This window comes from Sinohyriopsis cumingii, chromosome 13, assembly GCF_028554795.1.
Source record: "Sinohyriopsis cumingii isolate HCF-2022 chromosome 13, ASM2855479v2, whole genome shotgun sequence".
NCBI classification, from domain to species: Eukaryota; Metazoa; Mollusca; class Bivalvia; order Unionida; family Unionidae; genus Sinohyriopsis; species Sinohyriopsis cumingii.
Window position 1 is genome coordinate 75274297 of NC_142973.1, and position 16478 is coordinate 75290774.

General features: G+C 35.3%; 1 protein-coding gene across 3 annotated transcripts in view; it reads right to left on the bottom strand.

Annotated features, from left to right (window-relative positions):
- LOC149785843 (A disintegrin and metalloproteinase with thrombospondin motifs 16-like) overlaps positions 1 to 16478 on the bottom strand; it is a 132362-nt gene that overhangs the window by 36936 nt on the left and 78948 nt on the right. For all 3 annotated transcript variants that reach the window (XM_089979804.1, XM_089979802.1, XM_089979803.1), the window contains exons 4-7: positions 4588 to 4750; positions 2980 to 3200; positions 524 to 607; positions 63 to 222 (exon numbers count right to left, since the gene is read on the bottom strand). In XM_089979804.1, coding sequence (XP_089835930.1) covers positions 63 to 222; positions 524 to 607; positions 2980 to 3200; positions 4588 to 4750 — 628 coding nt within the window. The remainder of the gene's footprint in view (positions 1 to 62; positions 223 to 523; positions 608 to 2979; positions 3201 to 4587; positions 4751 to 16478) is intronic.

Here is a 16478-nt window from a genome sequence, read left to right on the forward strand (position 1 = left end):
ATAATCTTAAGAATCTAAATTATCCCTAGCTTTGGAATAGAAGAAAAAGTTAAACATTGTACCCAGTGTGTCACAGGGGGAATTTTTGTAAGAACAGAGGTCCAGTCCTGTCAACAAGATGGCATGATCATGTTGTCTCCCATTGGATCCCACAAGGACTGACTGCCAGGAACAGAAACTGTTTAAAGTGTCATCTGCATTGTAGTCAATGTTTAAACCTCTCTGAAAGGGTAAGAAAATTATAATGTAACTCTTAAAAATATGCCTGACAAAATTGTTTTTACTACCTATATACTGACTGTTGTGTTGAGTGCATTGTGTCCTTCTTAAGTCTCTGGTATTAAAAATAATTATCCTGTCTGATGTGTATATGAACTCAATACATGATCCCAGTCATTCAAAAAATTATAATGCAGACTAAATATGACATTAAAATTTACACAGTAACTACATGCTATTAAGAAATGTTTTTAAGCTTTTAAAATCTTTGTTTAATAAAGGAATAAAAAGAATTCCATCTTACCTCATCCCCTTCTAGCAGAATCAGACCAACCAGCACTACGTTGATCATATTTCCCAGACTACTGTCTTGAAATAACTGGGATACCTTCAAATAGGAATTTGGCTATTTAGACATGACAATTACAAGAAATCTTGATTTGTAAAAAATCTAATATTTTCTGTCTGTCTCTCTCTCTATCCATCCATCCATCCTTCCTTCTTTCCATCCATCTGTATGTAAAAGCATTTCATAAAAAATGTTTAATGATGACATTATTACTTTCTATATGGATCAATTGCTAGGCCCTCAGACTTATAATCTAAGGTTCCTGGGTCTAAGACTCACCAAAGCCAAACTGGGCCAGCTGCTTCCATATGTCTTAGGAAAGGCACTGAGATCCAATTTCCTTGGCATGATATAGCCAATAATGTGTTACAAGTGCCATAAAAACCAACAAAAACAAAGCAAATACTTTTTATACAATCTGCATCAAGGATGGGTCCATAATGAAATAGGTAGGTTGGATTGTTTATTTATAATTTTAATTTATTCCACTTTATATATAATGGTATTTCCATAGGTTTACTACGGGAGTTTAATTAAGATACCAAACCTTATAGAGAACAATGGCATTACAGCGGCTTTTACAATTTACAATTACATATGCATTTACAATTAAGTGACTACATATACAAAATTCTGGATAACAAGCAAAATTAATACATTTTTCAGATATTATAAGTATTGCCATAAATGGGTGGGGGTTATGGACGTTACTATGCTGGGTGGGTGTTTTGCATATTGGTTAATATCTAAGCAGACACATTATGATAGCTATAAATTATGGTCACCAATTTGATATTCCTGAGTTCTGTTTTGAAACGTGCTTCAGCCATGATCACTTACACCATACTTAATACTGATAACTCCTCATGAATTTGTGTCCCACAAGTGTCAATCAATGAATGTTTTGGATCTTCATTTTTTTAACTTACAATGACTAATTCCTGCCTTACTTTTAGTTTTAAATTAAATGTATTCTGGCGGTGTCAAAAGCGATTTTTGTTAAATCTCCTTTTCTGAATTAACACATGCACATGTAGATGGTCACCTTGACCTTGTACTTGTTTATTGCATAATATGACAAGGCTGGTGATATATTTCAATCTTAAATTGAAGATAAATAAATGGTGATAGCAAACATCATAACTATTGATTAGACAGATTTATTTTAATGTTTTTCAGATTTTCTGAAATAAACCTCTCAACTGCTTAAATGTTACCTGAAACACACAACTGTTGTTGTAGGTATATATGGATTTCCAAGATGATTTAAAATTCATTAGTGTAATCTCTGATAAACAGAACTATGAAAATTCTTTACTTATACACTCTACTACTATGCTGTCAGGTAATTCAAAGGATGTACAACTCACTGTACTAAATAGTATATATGTTCTTTTATGTTTACAATGTTTTTACTTTATATCTATATTTTAATTTAGGCATATGGACTATGTACATGTGGTCTGAAATAAAGAATTCTTATCTTATCTTCTTAACTTATCTAAATGGGGGCCAGTAAGAAATGGCTTAACATAAAATAGAGTGAATATGGGTTTTGAAGGACAAGACTGGATGAAAATGAAAAGGAAAATTTCAGCAAACGGAATCTTATGACAGTTTATCTAGATTGGAGAATGTTCTAACAATGTAATTTTAGTCTTCTTTTATAGACTTGATGTAGGACTACTTAACGCTGAATGGAACACTCATTCATTTAGGCGCAGAATAGGAAATTTATGTCTCATAAATACGTAAATAAAATCAAAATGCTGCAGTTCATGTGGTTTTCTCAACACAGAAGCTTACATCAAGGATAGGTCTATACTAAGTGATACAGGCTTGATTATGAGTATTTAGAAATGTCAAGTTGTTTAAATATTATGTTGGAGTTCCCTCCCTTTGGCCAGAAATTGTTAATTAGTACATGTATTGTCAAGAGTATAAAACTGATGTCAAGTGTCATGGATGATGGTTTTTCATTTCAACCAGTACATACACATATTTACTGAACACCCATTTAATCTTACACACTTCATATGGCAATTGCTTATCCATACCACGCCCCCAGATTCGAACTACTTCGCTGCCTTCTTGGATGTCTGTATGAAGATATATTTAGATACAGTGATTCAAACTTTTTAAATCTTGGTTCATTTTGAATTTCATTCACACAGTAAAGCTCAAAAAATTTAGAAATCATAAAAAGGTTTTATGTAATAAATACAAACCTGCATTCATATTCTGTAGTGAGTTAAGGGAAAGAACTTGTTTGACATCTCAGCCAGATGGCCTCAATGTATCACTATGCCATATAAAACTCATTCTTTTCTGCAAGCTCAGAATTAAATATGTATGCAGTTTTATGTGCTTCTCTTTAGCAGAAATTGAAAGTTTCTCAGTAAACAAATTACCATGTTAAACAGAGTAAGGGTGTATGTGGTGATGTTGGCATCACCATGTTTATGATACATGTTTTTGTCAACCACCACCAATGTCTCCACTGTTTTTTCCCGCTGGAGGTTGCTGAGGAAGTCAAACTTTGTGCGCGCTCTTTTCACCCTCTCCTTTTCAGTCTCTTCTTCAATGACAAGATCACTGCCTAGGGGCTGCTCAACTGTCACACTTTCCTGACCTAACAAAACACAGAACTCGGCAATAATGCTATGTGCACAACAAATATTGATATGCACGCATGCATGTATGGTGAACACATACATATTTCTTATAACATCACAACTAAATAGTAGTCCTGGGCTTGGGGTGATATAAATAAAAATTTCTAGATGTTATTTTTATTGAAAATCTACAAACCAACATTAACACTATTCAAAATATATGAAATTCCTTTCTTGAATAGTGTAAGAGATGTGGTGAATGAAGCATTGTGTATGAATACATGCATGCTTGAGCAGAATCACAGAATTCCTGGGATTCCTTCTAAAAGACTCTCACACACACAGTTCAGGGAAACATTTACGTGGAATAATATTAATGTACTACCTGTAGAGCAAATCATGTCTAGGAAACTTAGGTGGGAGTTAAGTACTGGCACGTGGGAATTAAGTACTGGCACGTGGGAATTAAGTACTTGCACGTGGGAATTAAGTACTGGCACGTGGGAATTAAGTACTGGCAGGTGGGAATTAAGTACTGGCACGTGGGAATTAAGTACTTGGGAATTAAGTACTAGCAGGTAGGAATTAAGTACTGACAGGTGTACCATTGAAAACACAAACAAACTTTTATCACAGAAATATTTTTTCTATTAAGATAGATAACTGCCCCCAGAAAGTCTGTTAATATGCAAAGTTAATTCATGACCTTCCTTTCTTCAAGTCTAACACCAAACTTAGAAGGACTTTCATGTAAGAATATTCCATGATTGGATTATGGCATCCAAAATCATCCATGTAAGAATGTTCCGTGAATGGATTATGGCATTCAAACACATCCAGGAAAGAGTATTCCATGATTGGATTATGACATTCAAACATATCCAGGTACGATTATTCTATAACCGGGTTTACAGTATTCAAAACATGTTAATTTAAAATAATCTTAACACAGATAGTGATACACAATCAAGCTTCTCTAATGACTTACCTTTTGCAAAGTGTTTAACCTTGTATCATTGTTTTAACCCATGGTTTAGGGACTGGCCATTTATATTTTTGGGAGGTGGGGAGTGGGATAATTTTTGAGATGGGATACTTTTTTTCTTCTCTTACCTCAAGATAATTTTTTTCTTCAAAAAATCTAATGGATATAAGTATTTTTTAAAGTGCATTCTTGATTTAAATCGGAGCAAGAATATTTTTAAAACTATCTGGGAGCTGGGATTTTTTACAAGGAATCACAAGTCACATCGCCCATGATAATTATATGGTATAGGATACATCATCACTGGTATAGGATATTGTTTACTATATTGTTGCATAAAACCACTAAATTAGAAAAACTTACTATTAAGCAAGCTTGTTAGTATCTATTGTTTAGCGTTATATAAGTTGCAAATATACCCGTTCTTTGTCCTTCAAAATACTGTTGATGGCGGTCCACGTAAAGTGTGGAACGTTTGTACAACTTGTGTGGCTGTCCAACAAAATCTTCAGGGCCATGGAGTTGTCTCTCCCGTAATGGTTCTATGATGTAGTCATCTGTTGCTGACCGGATAAGACCGTTCTGAAAAGAAAAACAAAAAGATGCTTTGTGGCACACCATCACATAAAATGCTACTGGACTACTTAGGATTATGACGGACGTCAGACACGCAAAGGGCTCTCTGATATTAACGTCCACTTGAAATCGGACGTATAGACTAAGGTCTGTTAAAGTATTCTTTCCAACAGGCCTAAAGAAAGAGTTCTTAAGAAAACGCTGTATCAACAAATTCTGAGCAAAAGACATTTTACTGCTGCTCAAAAAGAGTAACGTTGTTTTCAATACCAGTTGGAAAGTAACTAGCAAAACAAGTATGGCGTGATCTTGTTATTGGAGAAAATGCTAATAAATCGCGAAAAGAAGCCTCACAAGTGATCGGTGTAACACACAACGTAAAGTTATATCGCTTAAATGGCTACAGCAAAAACCATGGAAAATGTCTAAAGACCTGCCTTGATTGGCAAGCAAATTAAGATTTGTATGAGTAGTAGGGTGTGGATGTATGGGCCCACTTGCCAGTTAAAGTAGTCAAGACGAGGCAACTTATGTTCGCGAACGTACGTTTTTGGATACTGTGCGAATACAGGAATTTTCTACTGTAGGCATTGGACTATACAAAATTTTAAAATATCAGTATCTGTGCAAGGTTGAACACCCTTGTGCGCTGGTGTTATACAAAACCACCAGACTTTCGTGACCGAGATATACCTAACCTTTCGATAGAAATTAAAGCACTACTATTTAGATTCAACAGTAGTTTTAGATTTATTATTCCTAATTTTAGAGTGGGTAAGGACAGACGAAAGTGTTAAGGAGAGAGAGGGGGTGTGTGATCAAAAACGGTCCCAACTGTTGAATTTTATCCCTATTTTGACTGCTTGTTTTAATTAAAGCTCAGTTGAATAATAAGAGATTGAACCGTGACAATCAACACATTAATTTAAAAGAAATGTTTAAATATAAATGCAGTCGTAAATGTAGGTCAGAGGTGCAGGTGGAATATGTTATGAATAGGATAACTTGGACACTATATTTTTTTAAATAAAAACTTGGTGGTGAGGTGATTCTACTGGAATAAAAAAATGTTTAGTAGACTTCTTCGCCATAACAGAAAAAAAAAGAAAAAGAAATACTTAAATACAATATACAAAGTAGAATTAAATGCAAAACTCAAAGGACTCTAATCAGATTAAGGTGATGGGGTCTTTGGTTAGTTGCCCCAGTAAGCCGATGTTCTCTAAGAGATAGAATAGTTCAATTTAACCGAAATACCAAACAATCCCTCACCCCCACTCCTCTCCGGTGTATGTGGTTTTAAAAGTCCCTTCTTAAATGGTAAAGTCTAATTAACGACAACATATTACATGTTTGGCGATCTTATTGGATGAAATTTGTTCAGCGCAGATAGCTGTAGGGAACTACAATGGCTAAATGTTCAGACACGTACAGATTTACAAGCTGTGAAAATTTCAGTAAGAGGTTTCACACTGTCAAGTTGATGGGGTTTCAATTTTATAACCAGTTTATGGCTTTAGCGATATCTCTGCGGAGTTTTAAGACCTTTCGGGCAAGTTCAGAACTCAGTTGGATGGGGAAACAGTAGATGTAGATTTGTATGGAGGAATAATTAATACATTCACCTTTTTTATGACACCTATAATTTCTCAGCCGAATGTGAAGGCAGAGAATTTAAATTTTGTATGCATGAACAATTAAAACGTTCACCTTTTTACGATACCTAGATATTCTCAGTTGAATGGGGAAACAGAAAATTGAAACTTGGTACGGATGAACAATTAATACATTCATCTTGTTTATGATGCCTAAAAGTTACTGTTAGTATAACCTATTGTAGTACAGACGCGCGCTCATACACCTGTGTGTTGTCTGATTTCACTCAGGTGTGCAATAAGATGTCAAATACGATACCTTCTCACACGATCATAAGCGTGATAACGTTAAAAATCACCCTTTCATCTACTGATTTAATGCCCAATTTACCTTTGCGATGGTACTTATTGTTTGATAGGAAATTATTTTCTTAACTCTTCTTTGTAGTTAGTGTTTCTAATATTTTCTCATTTATCAAAAATTGATGCATATTTCCCCTGACTCATCTTTGAGGTTTTACAGAAGCTCTCAAGTGCGAAATATGGAAAATTTAGCCGCTCACTTTCTGACCCAAATTAAATACAAAACGAGGCATCATTCAACCACTCTTGAGTAGAGTATGGATGTTATTTTCAAGATTAAAAGTAACGTCGTCAATCTACGTGTACAATTAAGAACAAAACAACAATCTATCCTAAAAATGACCAAAAAAAAAGGATAAGCCAGTTCTGGGATAACTTTTCATACACGGTGTCAATAGCTAGATATAACAAAGTTTAACAAGAATTATCATGTTATGGAATATCCACCACCCACCACCCACCCCGCCAAAATACACAGTCCCAGCTTATGTAAACACTCATACTGAATGTATTTTATTGTCCAGAGCTCTCCATTCTCAAAATACTAGTATCCTATGATAACCAAATGTCAACTGTTATGCCACTGATGCCAGTATAATATGATAACCGTCAATTGTTGTGCTGCTGATGCCAGCATTCTATGGTAACCAAATGGCAATTGTTATACTACATGTACTAGTATCCTATGATAACCAACTGTCAATTGTTATGCCACTGATGCCAATATCCTATGATAACCAACTGTCAATTGTTATGCTACTGATGCTAGGATCTTATGATAACCAACTGCCGATTGTTATGCTGCTGGTGCTAATATTCTATGATGACCAACTGTCAATTTATATGATATCTGATGCTACACTGTATTTTCAACCGTAATGGAAAAATACGCTGAACGTGGAAGATTCTAAGTACAAGGAGCGGGATATCAGAGAATATCTGTTAATACAATTTATATGTGACAAATCTTACACGGTAGAACGCACCCCACTTGAAAATATAATTAATTTCGTCTGTGAACTTCAATAGCAACAACTTGAAGAAAATGAAACGTTTTATCTAATATCCCAGGCACAGCTCAACTGTGCCTGGGATATTAGATAAAACGTTTAAATTTCATCAAGTTGTAGCTATTGAAGTACACAGACGAAATTAATTTTTTACAAAACAAAAACACCCCCCCTCCAAAAAAAAAAAAAAAAACAACAAGGAAACCCCAAACAACAAAATAGGCATCAGATTTCAAGTCATTTTAATTTTAGATCTATCGTATGGGTCACAAATTCCTATGTAGGTCTATGGTAACACAAATCTGGAAGCAGATGTATCTAACATAATTTGAGACATGAATGGTTAGGAAAAACAGAATACAAACCTTAACTTACATAAAGACTCTGTGAAGTAGTTAATGCTGACTTTTTCAAGTGGGGTGCGTGTTACCTTGTAAGATGTACGTAAAGATTTATACCTTGATATGTCTTATTTCATATAGGTAAGGAGAAATATAAAGATGATGACGTGTCTTGACAATTTCTACAATTAGCTGTTCATCATATCTTAATGTCCGCAACTTACTAAATGTTTGCAGACAACAAATGGTGTTGCTTCGAAAGATTAAAGATGACATGAAACAACGCGTTCGATGTTTGAAAATTGGCAAAAACAGCTAAATGTAAATTACTTATGCTGTCCAACATTGTTAAGTTAGTTTGCTTTGTTCATTCATTCATTCATTCATTCATTCATTCATTCATACGTCAATTATTTGCTGTCTTTCTCTTTCTTCAAGTATCAGTTTCCTGACTTCTCTCCTTGGGACCCCGAGTGGCCGAGTGGTCTAAAGCGCTCTCCGTTACGGATCACTGCCATCTCACCTCTGTCTACGTGGGTTCGAGTCTCGGATTCGGGCAATGTGGGTATGTGAGAAAGCTTGCCAGTAGCTTCTCGTGGGTCGGTGGTTCTTCCCGGGGTTTTCCCGGGTTCTTCCTCCACCATTAATACTGGCCGCCATACATAGCCTATCGTGTGCTGAAAAATGGCGTTAAACCCCAAAACAACAACAACTTCTCTCCTTTTAGAACATTTTCAGGTGGTGCTAAGTCAGAAGCAAAATTACATTGTGCTAACACTGGTTCCAAAAAGAAAGAAAGAAAGAAAGAAAGAAAAAAGAAAAAGCCTAACTAGCTTGCATTTATTTATTTTACCTTATGTCCGCGGACACGGTCAGTATATGCCTTAATATCCGAATCCTCAAAGATTGGTGCCCAATTTATTTATTTATTATATTAAATATGTAAGTTATTGAATACTGTCAACACAGTGTCATCGTAGATAAAATGAGCAGGTTTTAATTTTCAATTAAATGAACAAAAATTTTATTATAATTTTAATTTATGGGGTGATCCATTTTGGTCTCAGATACTTTGTAATTTGTGGACATTATGACCTCCAATAGTTCTTTAATATTCGCGGAAATTTCTGACGATGCGGTCATTAAAGTCTCCGAGGACATAACGGACAACGCGAACATTATGGCTTCTTACGCTAAGGTAACTCCAAAACCAAAAGGTTTTCTGATTGCTTTTAACAAAGGAAATAAACACGAACTATTATAACAGGTGGAAGTGGGAACTGCAATATTAAATATTTTTTTTAGAAATCTTTCACAGGTGTGAAAGCCTGGGGGCATGTCTGACAGGTGTGAAAGCGTAGAGGCATGTCTGGAGAAAAATAGAATCCAATCGAACTTGACAGATGTACTAAATACATTTTATGTAATTTCGATTTCGTAAAATTAGATTTCATGTTTCATTTTCTTCAAGTTAATTAACTTGCCTTTTTGCCTTTACAGGTATATACCATATTCATGATTTATGAAGGTATTAATTTGCTTTGGAATAATATAAACTACAAAGGAAAAAGAAAAAGGGAGGGACCACAGGCAGCATATGATTTCGAATGATTGAAGCTGTTACTACTATAACACATACTGAACCAATTATATATCAAAGAAGCTTACATCAAAATATGATTTTTAAAATCCATCTATCTGAACTTTCACGTGTCAATTTAAAGATTTAGGATAACCCTGCTTCAAACTGAAGTACTGTATGTATGTATGTATGTATGTATGTATGTACGTACGTACGTACGTACGTATGTATGCATGCATGCATGGTTTATGTGTCTATACAATTTCAGCCATTACCAACACATTGGTTTTTGAGGTTGAGGAAACCAGAGAAAAACAACAGCAACAACAAAGCCCATTAAAACTGGTTCGAAGAACAGGCACACATGCGCCTACTAGAACTTGGGTTCAAACCCCGGATCTCACAGGTGCAAAGCGAAAGTGTTTTAATACAGTAGCGTGAAAATAAACCAGTGTAAAGTTGGACAGTCACAGTATGTGACCCTTCGTACGAACTACTTTTAGACAGGCATAATTTTAACCTAAATACAGGGGGAGCCGCGGTAGCGCAGTTGGTAGAGCATTTGACTCGTAATCAATGGGTCGCGGGTTCATTACCTGACTGAAAAATATTCACATTTCCTGGCCACTATATACCTAATAAAGTATAAATTTGACGTTCGAACTAGCCAAAAATCCAAAATCCACTTCCCGTTTTCTTTTGCACGTGAAGGCAACATTTATATGTAAATACATAATTTCTTTATAAATCACATGTTACAAAATAAGCAAGTCAAGCTTTCGAGATAAAGTAATTATAGCTTATACCTTGAACTACAAAATACAAGAGAAAATTATTTTTCCATATGATTCAACCAGTACGATATGTAAATGTCGCACAAATTGGGAATATATCGGTATCCTCATTTTGAAGCAGGTCCATTTCAAACTGAACTAAATTCTTTAAATTCAGATAAAAGATCCACATAACAATATGTACATGCTGCAAAGACGAATAAGAAAGCCCACCACAGAAAACAAAAACAATATACAGGCTGTAGTAGAAAAATCCCCAAACAAAAACAAAATAACCGAACCATGCATGCAGATACGTGATATTAGACTAGAGTTTCTATGTAATATTAACTTTATCTTCTATAAAGACAGCTGCCTATTCCAACATACAATCAATCGGGACTCCAGATACGCCTCTAAGACATTAAATCGCGAAATTATAGAATTACAAGAATACATCCGAGTGTTAAGAAACTATGTATTAGAATTTGGGAAAATTGTATACAGATAACCTAACACTATTGCAATAGGCGCAAAAAGCCTTGATACAACAAGATAATCCGTAATAAAGCCTTGACACAACAAGAAAATCCGTAATGAAGCCTTGACACAATAAGAAATCCGTAATAAAGCCTTGACACAACAAGAAATCCTTAAAAAAACCTTGACACAACAAGAAATCGGTAAGAAAAGACTTGATATAATAAGAAATCAGTAATAAAACCTTGACCCAACAAGAAATCCGTAATAAAGCCTCTTCACAAAAACAAATCAGTAATAACACCTTGACCCAACAAGAAATCCGTAATAAAGCCTCCTCACAAAAACAAATCAGTAATAACACCTTGACCCAACAAGAAATCCGTAATAAAGCCTCGACACAACAAGAAATCCGTAATAAAGCCTCGACACAACAAGAAATCCGTCATAAAGCCAAGACACAACAAGAAATCCGTAATAAAGCCTCGACACAACAAGAAATCCGTAATAAAGCCTCGGCACAAAAGGAAATCCGTAATAAAGCCTGGACACAACAAGAAATCTGTAATAAAGCCTGGACACAACAAGAAATCTGTAATAAAGCCTGGACACAACAAGAAATCTGTAATAAAGCCTGGACACAACAAGAAATCTGTAATAAAGCCTGGACACAACAAGAAATATGTAATAAAGCCTCGACACAACAAGAAATCCGTCATAAAGCCTAGACACAACAAGAAATCCGTAATAAAGCCTTGACACAACAAAAGCCTCGACACAACAAGAAATCTGTAATAAAGCCTGGACACAACAAGAAATCTGTAATAAAGCCACGACACAACAAGAAATCTGTAATAAAGCCTCGACACAACAAGAAATCTGTAATAAAGCCTGTACACAACAAGAAATCTGTAATAAAGCCTGGACACAACAAGAAATCCGTCATAAAGCCTAGACACAACAAGAAATCCGTAATAAAGCCTCGACACAACAAAAGCCTCGACACAATAAGAAATCCGTAATAAAGCCTCGGCACAAAAGGAAATCCGTAATAAAGCCTGGACACAACACGAAATCTGTAATAGAGCCTCGACACAACAAGAAATCTGTAATAGAGCCTCGACACAACAAGAAATCCGTAATAAAGCCTAGACACAACAAAAAATCCGTAATAAAGCATCGACACAACAAAAGCCTGGACAAAACAAGAAATCCGTAATAAAGCCTTGACACAACAAGAAATCCGTAATAAAGCCTGGAAACAACAAGAAATCCGTAATAAAGCCTCGACACAAAAAGAAATCTGTAATAAAGCCTGGACACGATAAGAAATCCGTAATAAACCCTCGACACAACAAGAAATCCGTAATAAAGCCTCGACACAACAAGAAATCCGTAATAAAGCCTGGACACAACAAGAAATCTGTAATAAAGCCTGTACACAACAAGAAATCTGTAATAAAGCCTCGACACAACAAGAAATCCGTATTAAAGCCTCTACACAACAAGAAATCCGTAATAAAGCCTCGACACAATAAGAAATCCGTAATAAAGCCTCGACACAACAAGAAATCCGTAATAAAGCCTCGACACAACAAAAGCCTGGACACAACAAGAAATCCGTAATAAAGCCTTGACACAACAAGAAATCCGTAATAAAGCCTGGAAACAACAAGAAATCTGTAATAAAGCCTCAACACAAAAAGAAATATGTAATAAAGCCTGGACACAACAATAAATCTGTAACAAAGCCTGGACACGATAAGAAATCCGTAATAAAGCCTCGACACAACAAGAAATCCGTAATAAAGCCTGGATACAACAAGACATCCGTAATAAGGCCGTGTCACAATAAGAAATCCATAATAAAGCCTCGACACAACAAGAAATGAGTAATAAAGCTTGGACACAACATGAAATCCGTAATAAAGCATTGACACAACAAGAAATCCGTAAAATAAGCCTACACACAACAAGAAATCCGTAATAAAACCTTGGCACAACAAGAAATTCGTGAAAAAGTTCTTGGCACAAGAAATCCGTTTTAAAAAAGCCTTGACACAGCAAGAAATCCGTTAAAAAAAAATGCCTTAGCACAACAAGAAATAGGTTTTTAGAAGAAAAAAATTGCATCGACACAACAAGAAATCCGTAAAAATCCTCGGCACAACAAGAAACCCGTGAAAAATATCTTGGCACAACAAGAAATCCATTTTTTTTTATAAAAAAAAACTTGGCAAAACATGAAATCCGTAAAAACAAAGCCTTGGCACAACGAGAAAATCAGTAAATAAAGCCATGGCACAACGAGAAAATCAGTAAATAAAGCCATGGCACAACGAGAAAATCAGTAAATAAAGCCATGGCACAACGAGAAAATCAGTAAATAAAGCCATGGCACAACAAAAAATTCGCGGCAAAACAGAATAGTATAATATCCACGTGTATGTCACTTTGTTTTGTCCCAGTCGCATTTCTCTACCTTTACATCACCCTTCGACTATCCTTGCTTCCAGAAGAATGAATCAAGTTCAAAGACCGTCATGTACATTTGTAGATCATACACAATCATCGGTGTTAGCCTTCTCCATGTTAAACTGTGTAGCAGGAATTAAAGCAGTGTGCGCACGGACAGGCGATATCCCCGTGTCCTACATTTCTCTTGGAATATCATGGAGACAGTGAGAGTCAATGATCACACAAATACATAATGTTATAGTGGTAACTGTAGTGATGGTTTATCTGGTACTGAGTACTGACGACTTATTCATACATGAAGTGCAAATGGGTGCGAACATCAATAAATAGCATAGTACGAACATCACGCTATAGGTATAGTACGAATATCACGATATAGGTATAGTATAAATATCACGCTATAGGTACAGTACGAATATCACGCTATAGGTCGTGTGAGATCAGAGATCTGTTTATGTAACATTATTGTAAACACAACACTAGGCATGATCCAAATATACACTGGACAAATTTTACTATTTTAAAGTAATTAATAAGTCTGAAATTAGTGGACATGTACATATCGAGAAACTACCTCTACAGCGGGTGTGTGTGTGTGTGTGTTAGAGAGAGAGAGAGAGAGAGAGAGAGAGAGAGAGACAGAGATTGAGAGAAACAGAGCAATTATTAATTATAATGGTTTGTTTATAATCAACAAGTTCCCTGTTTACGTATACGATAGACTGGATTTGTATTTATTGATACAGATTTATCTCCCGTATGCTGCATTCAGTACAATTTAAATGAGAATTCGATTGCAAATCGAGCACGCCGGACTTAACGTACGTGTATTTTACAGGTGTTAGGCTTGATATACTCTATCAATTGATATGGGATACAACGGGCACACCTTCATATTGACATTACCCTATAGTTATGAACAATATGCCATATTTTGTCACTATTGATTGTTGACCTAATTTATGTTGTTTTTGTTGCAGAAATATCCAATAATTCGTCAATTTACTCTTGTTCTGTGATATTCTTTTTATAGTGGACAAGTTTTATAGCTAATTTTGTATGACCTTGATTTTTGGAAGACCATACATTAATTGGAAAATAGTCTCTCTCTCTCTTTCTTGTTAAGTATATCTATATTTTTGTAACTCCTGGTATATGATTTTATCTATTTTTTTATAACTTTTTTATTCATGGCTGTCACTTGCACATATTATCTTTAGTTCTATTTTTCCTATGTTACTAGGGTCTGTTAAGAGAGTAACATTAACATTACACAGGATCTCTAAAAAGATGCGTATATGTGTGATGACAATTATTACTAGTAATTATGATAATGAGATGCAATTACGACTTTAGGTTAATGTATCATTGTATGTTGGCATTTGGATGGTTCGGGAAGAATTCAGTAACTTCCCATTAGTTGTGCTATTCACATAGATAGCCAAAATAAAATGAATAATAAGATCTGTCACGTGGTTTATGTTCTTAAATATAGTCGTAATAGAAGGTGTATATAAGGAGAGAACTAAGCAATCAATTTCATTCCTATTTTGGAATCATTTTCTTGTGTTCCGGTTGTAAATCTGCATACATGTTTAATGTTATACTTAGATTTATACAAGAGGAAAAACATTTGTTTTGACTGTTCGGTGGAAACAGAAAGTGCTCATTATTTGAAGTATAATATTATTCTGGAACTGTTGTGAATTGTTGATGGAGGTCTGGACAAGGCCATCTTGACAACGTTACGATTCTTGGCGGACCGGTACATGTACGGTTTTGAAATTTATACGGAACTTTTAATTCTTTTGGACTTTCAAAGAACTTTATCAGGATTGTTTTGGATTCACTTCAAAATATTGTAAGTTCCTCTCACATTTACATTCTGACACTGATAATTAAAAATTATTTTAAGTTTTACAAAACTTGCTGGTTTTGCTTCTTTCTGTTACTTGGTTTATGACCACACAGTCGTAACTGTATATATATCTACTTTGTTTTCAACAACAGCAGCAACAACAATAATAATAATAATAATAATAATAATAATAGCAATATCAATATTAACAATAATAGTAAAGTGCTTGTAGGATGAACGTCAGTAAACAATAATATAAATGGAAATGAGACGAAAAAGGAAAATATAAAGAGTGTTTATTTGTTTCTTAGTGAGTATTAAAAAAACTGCAGTGAGCAGGTTAGATTTTTTCCGAGTGAATTTCCCAGGTTTTCAACTGTATTATCCAATGCTTCTTCGTGTGCGTTTTACGTCGTTTCACTCAATAGGTATCATCTCACGGGATTTCTCATCTGACGGGATATCACAGAACGACCAAATGAGCTGTAGTGCATGGCGATCTCTATAGTAATTTTCGTGAGGATGTGGCTTTTGTTCACGCTTTTATTTGACTCAAGAGTTTCATATTGGAAGGCAAATGACTTGAACGTCAGAAGCTCAATGAAATATGTTCCTAAAACAGCCCAATTTTTGGTTGATGCTGAAACCCTGTTATCGAACATTGGCAAGCTCTAGTCTCGGGGGTGTGTGTGTGTGTGATTCGGATTTTGAACGTAGCTTTAACAATTTTTCAGTCATATTGCTACGATGTCTGCATTTTGACATTTTATAGTGATGTCTAGTACTGGGGCATCATGCCGCAAACATATAGCATGATGTCCCACCCAGTCACATTATCCTGACACCAGGCGACCAGTCCTAACACTAACCTCTTAATGTTGAGCGCCAAGCGAGGCAGCTGTTAGTACCATTTTTGTAAGTCTTTAGGTATGAATCGGCCGGAGATCGAACCCACGACCTTCCGCTTCCGAGGCGGACGCTCTAACCACTATGTTTGGACATAATGCTGCATTTGTCTTTACAACTGGTATATCATCACAACCATGCCTACTCATTAGTAAATCGCATAATATACAAATCAGATAATTTCTGTGTTGAAACTTACCCCATCTGTATTAGTGCCAATTGTTAAGTGAATTTTGCAAATGTAATAAAAAAAAATGCTTGAAAAACGTTGAAGTTACAACGATTTGAATTCCCCATCCATAAATAGTGGCAGACGGCTAGGTGATGGACTTTAGACCAAATTATCCA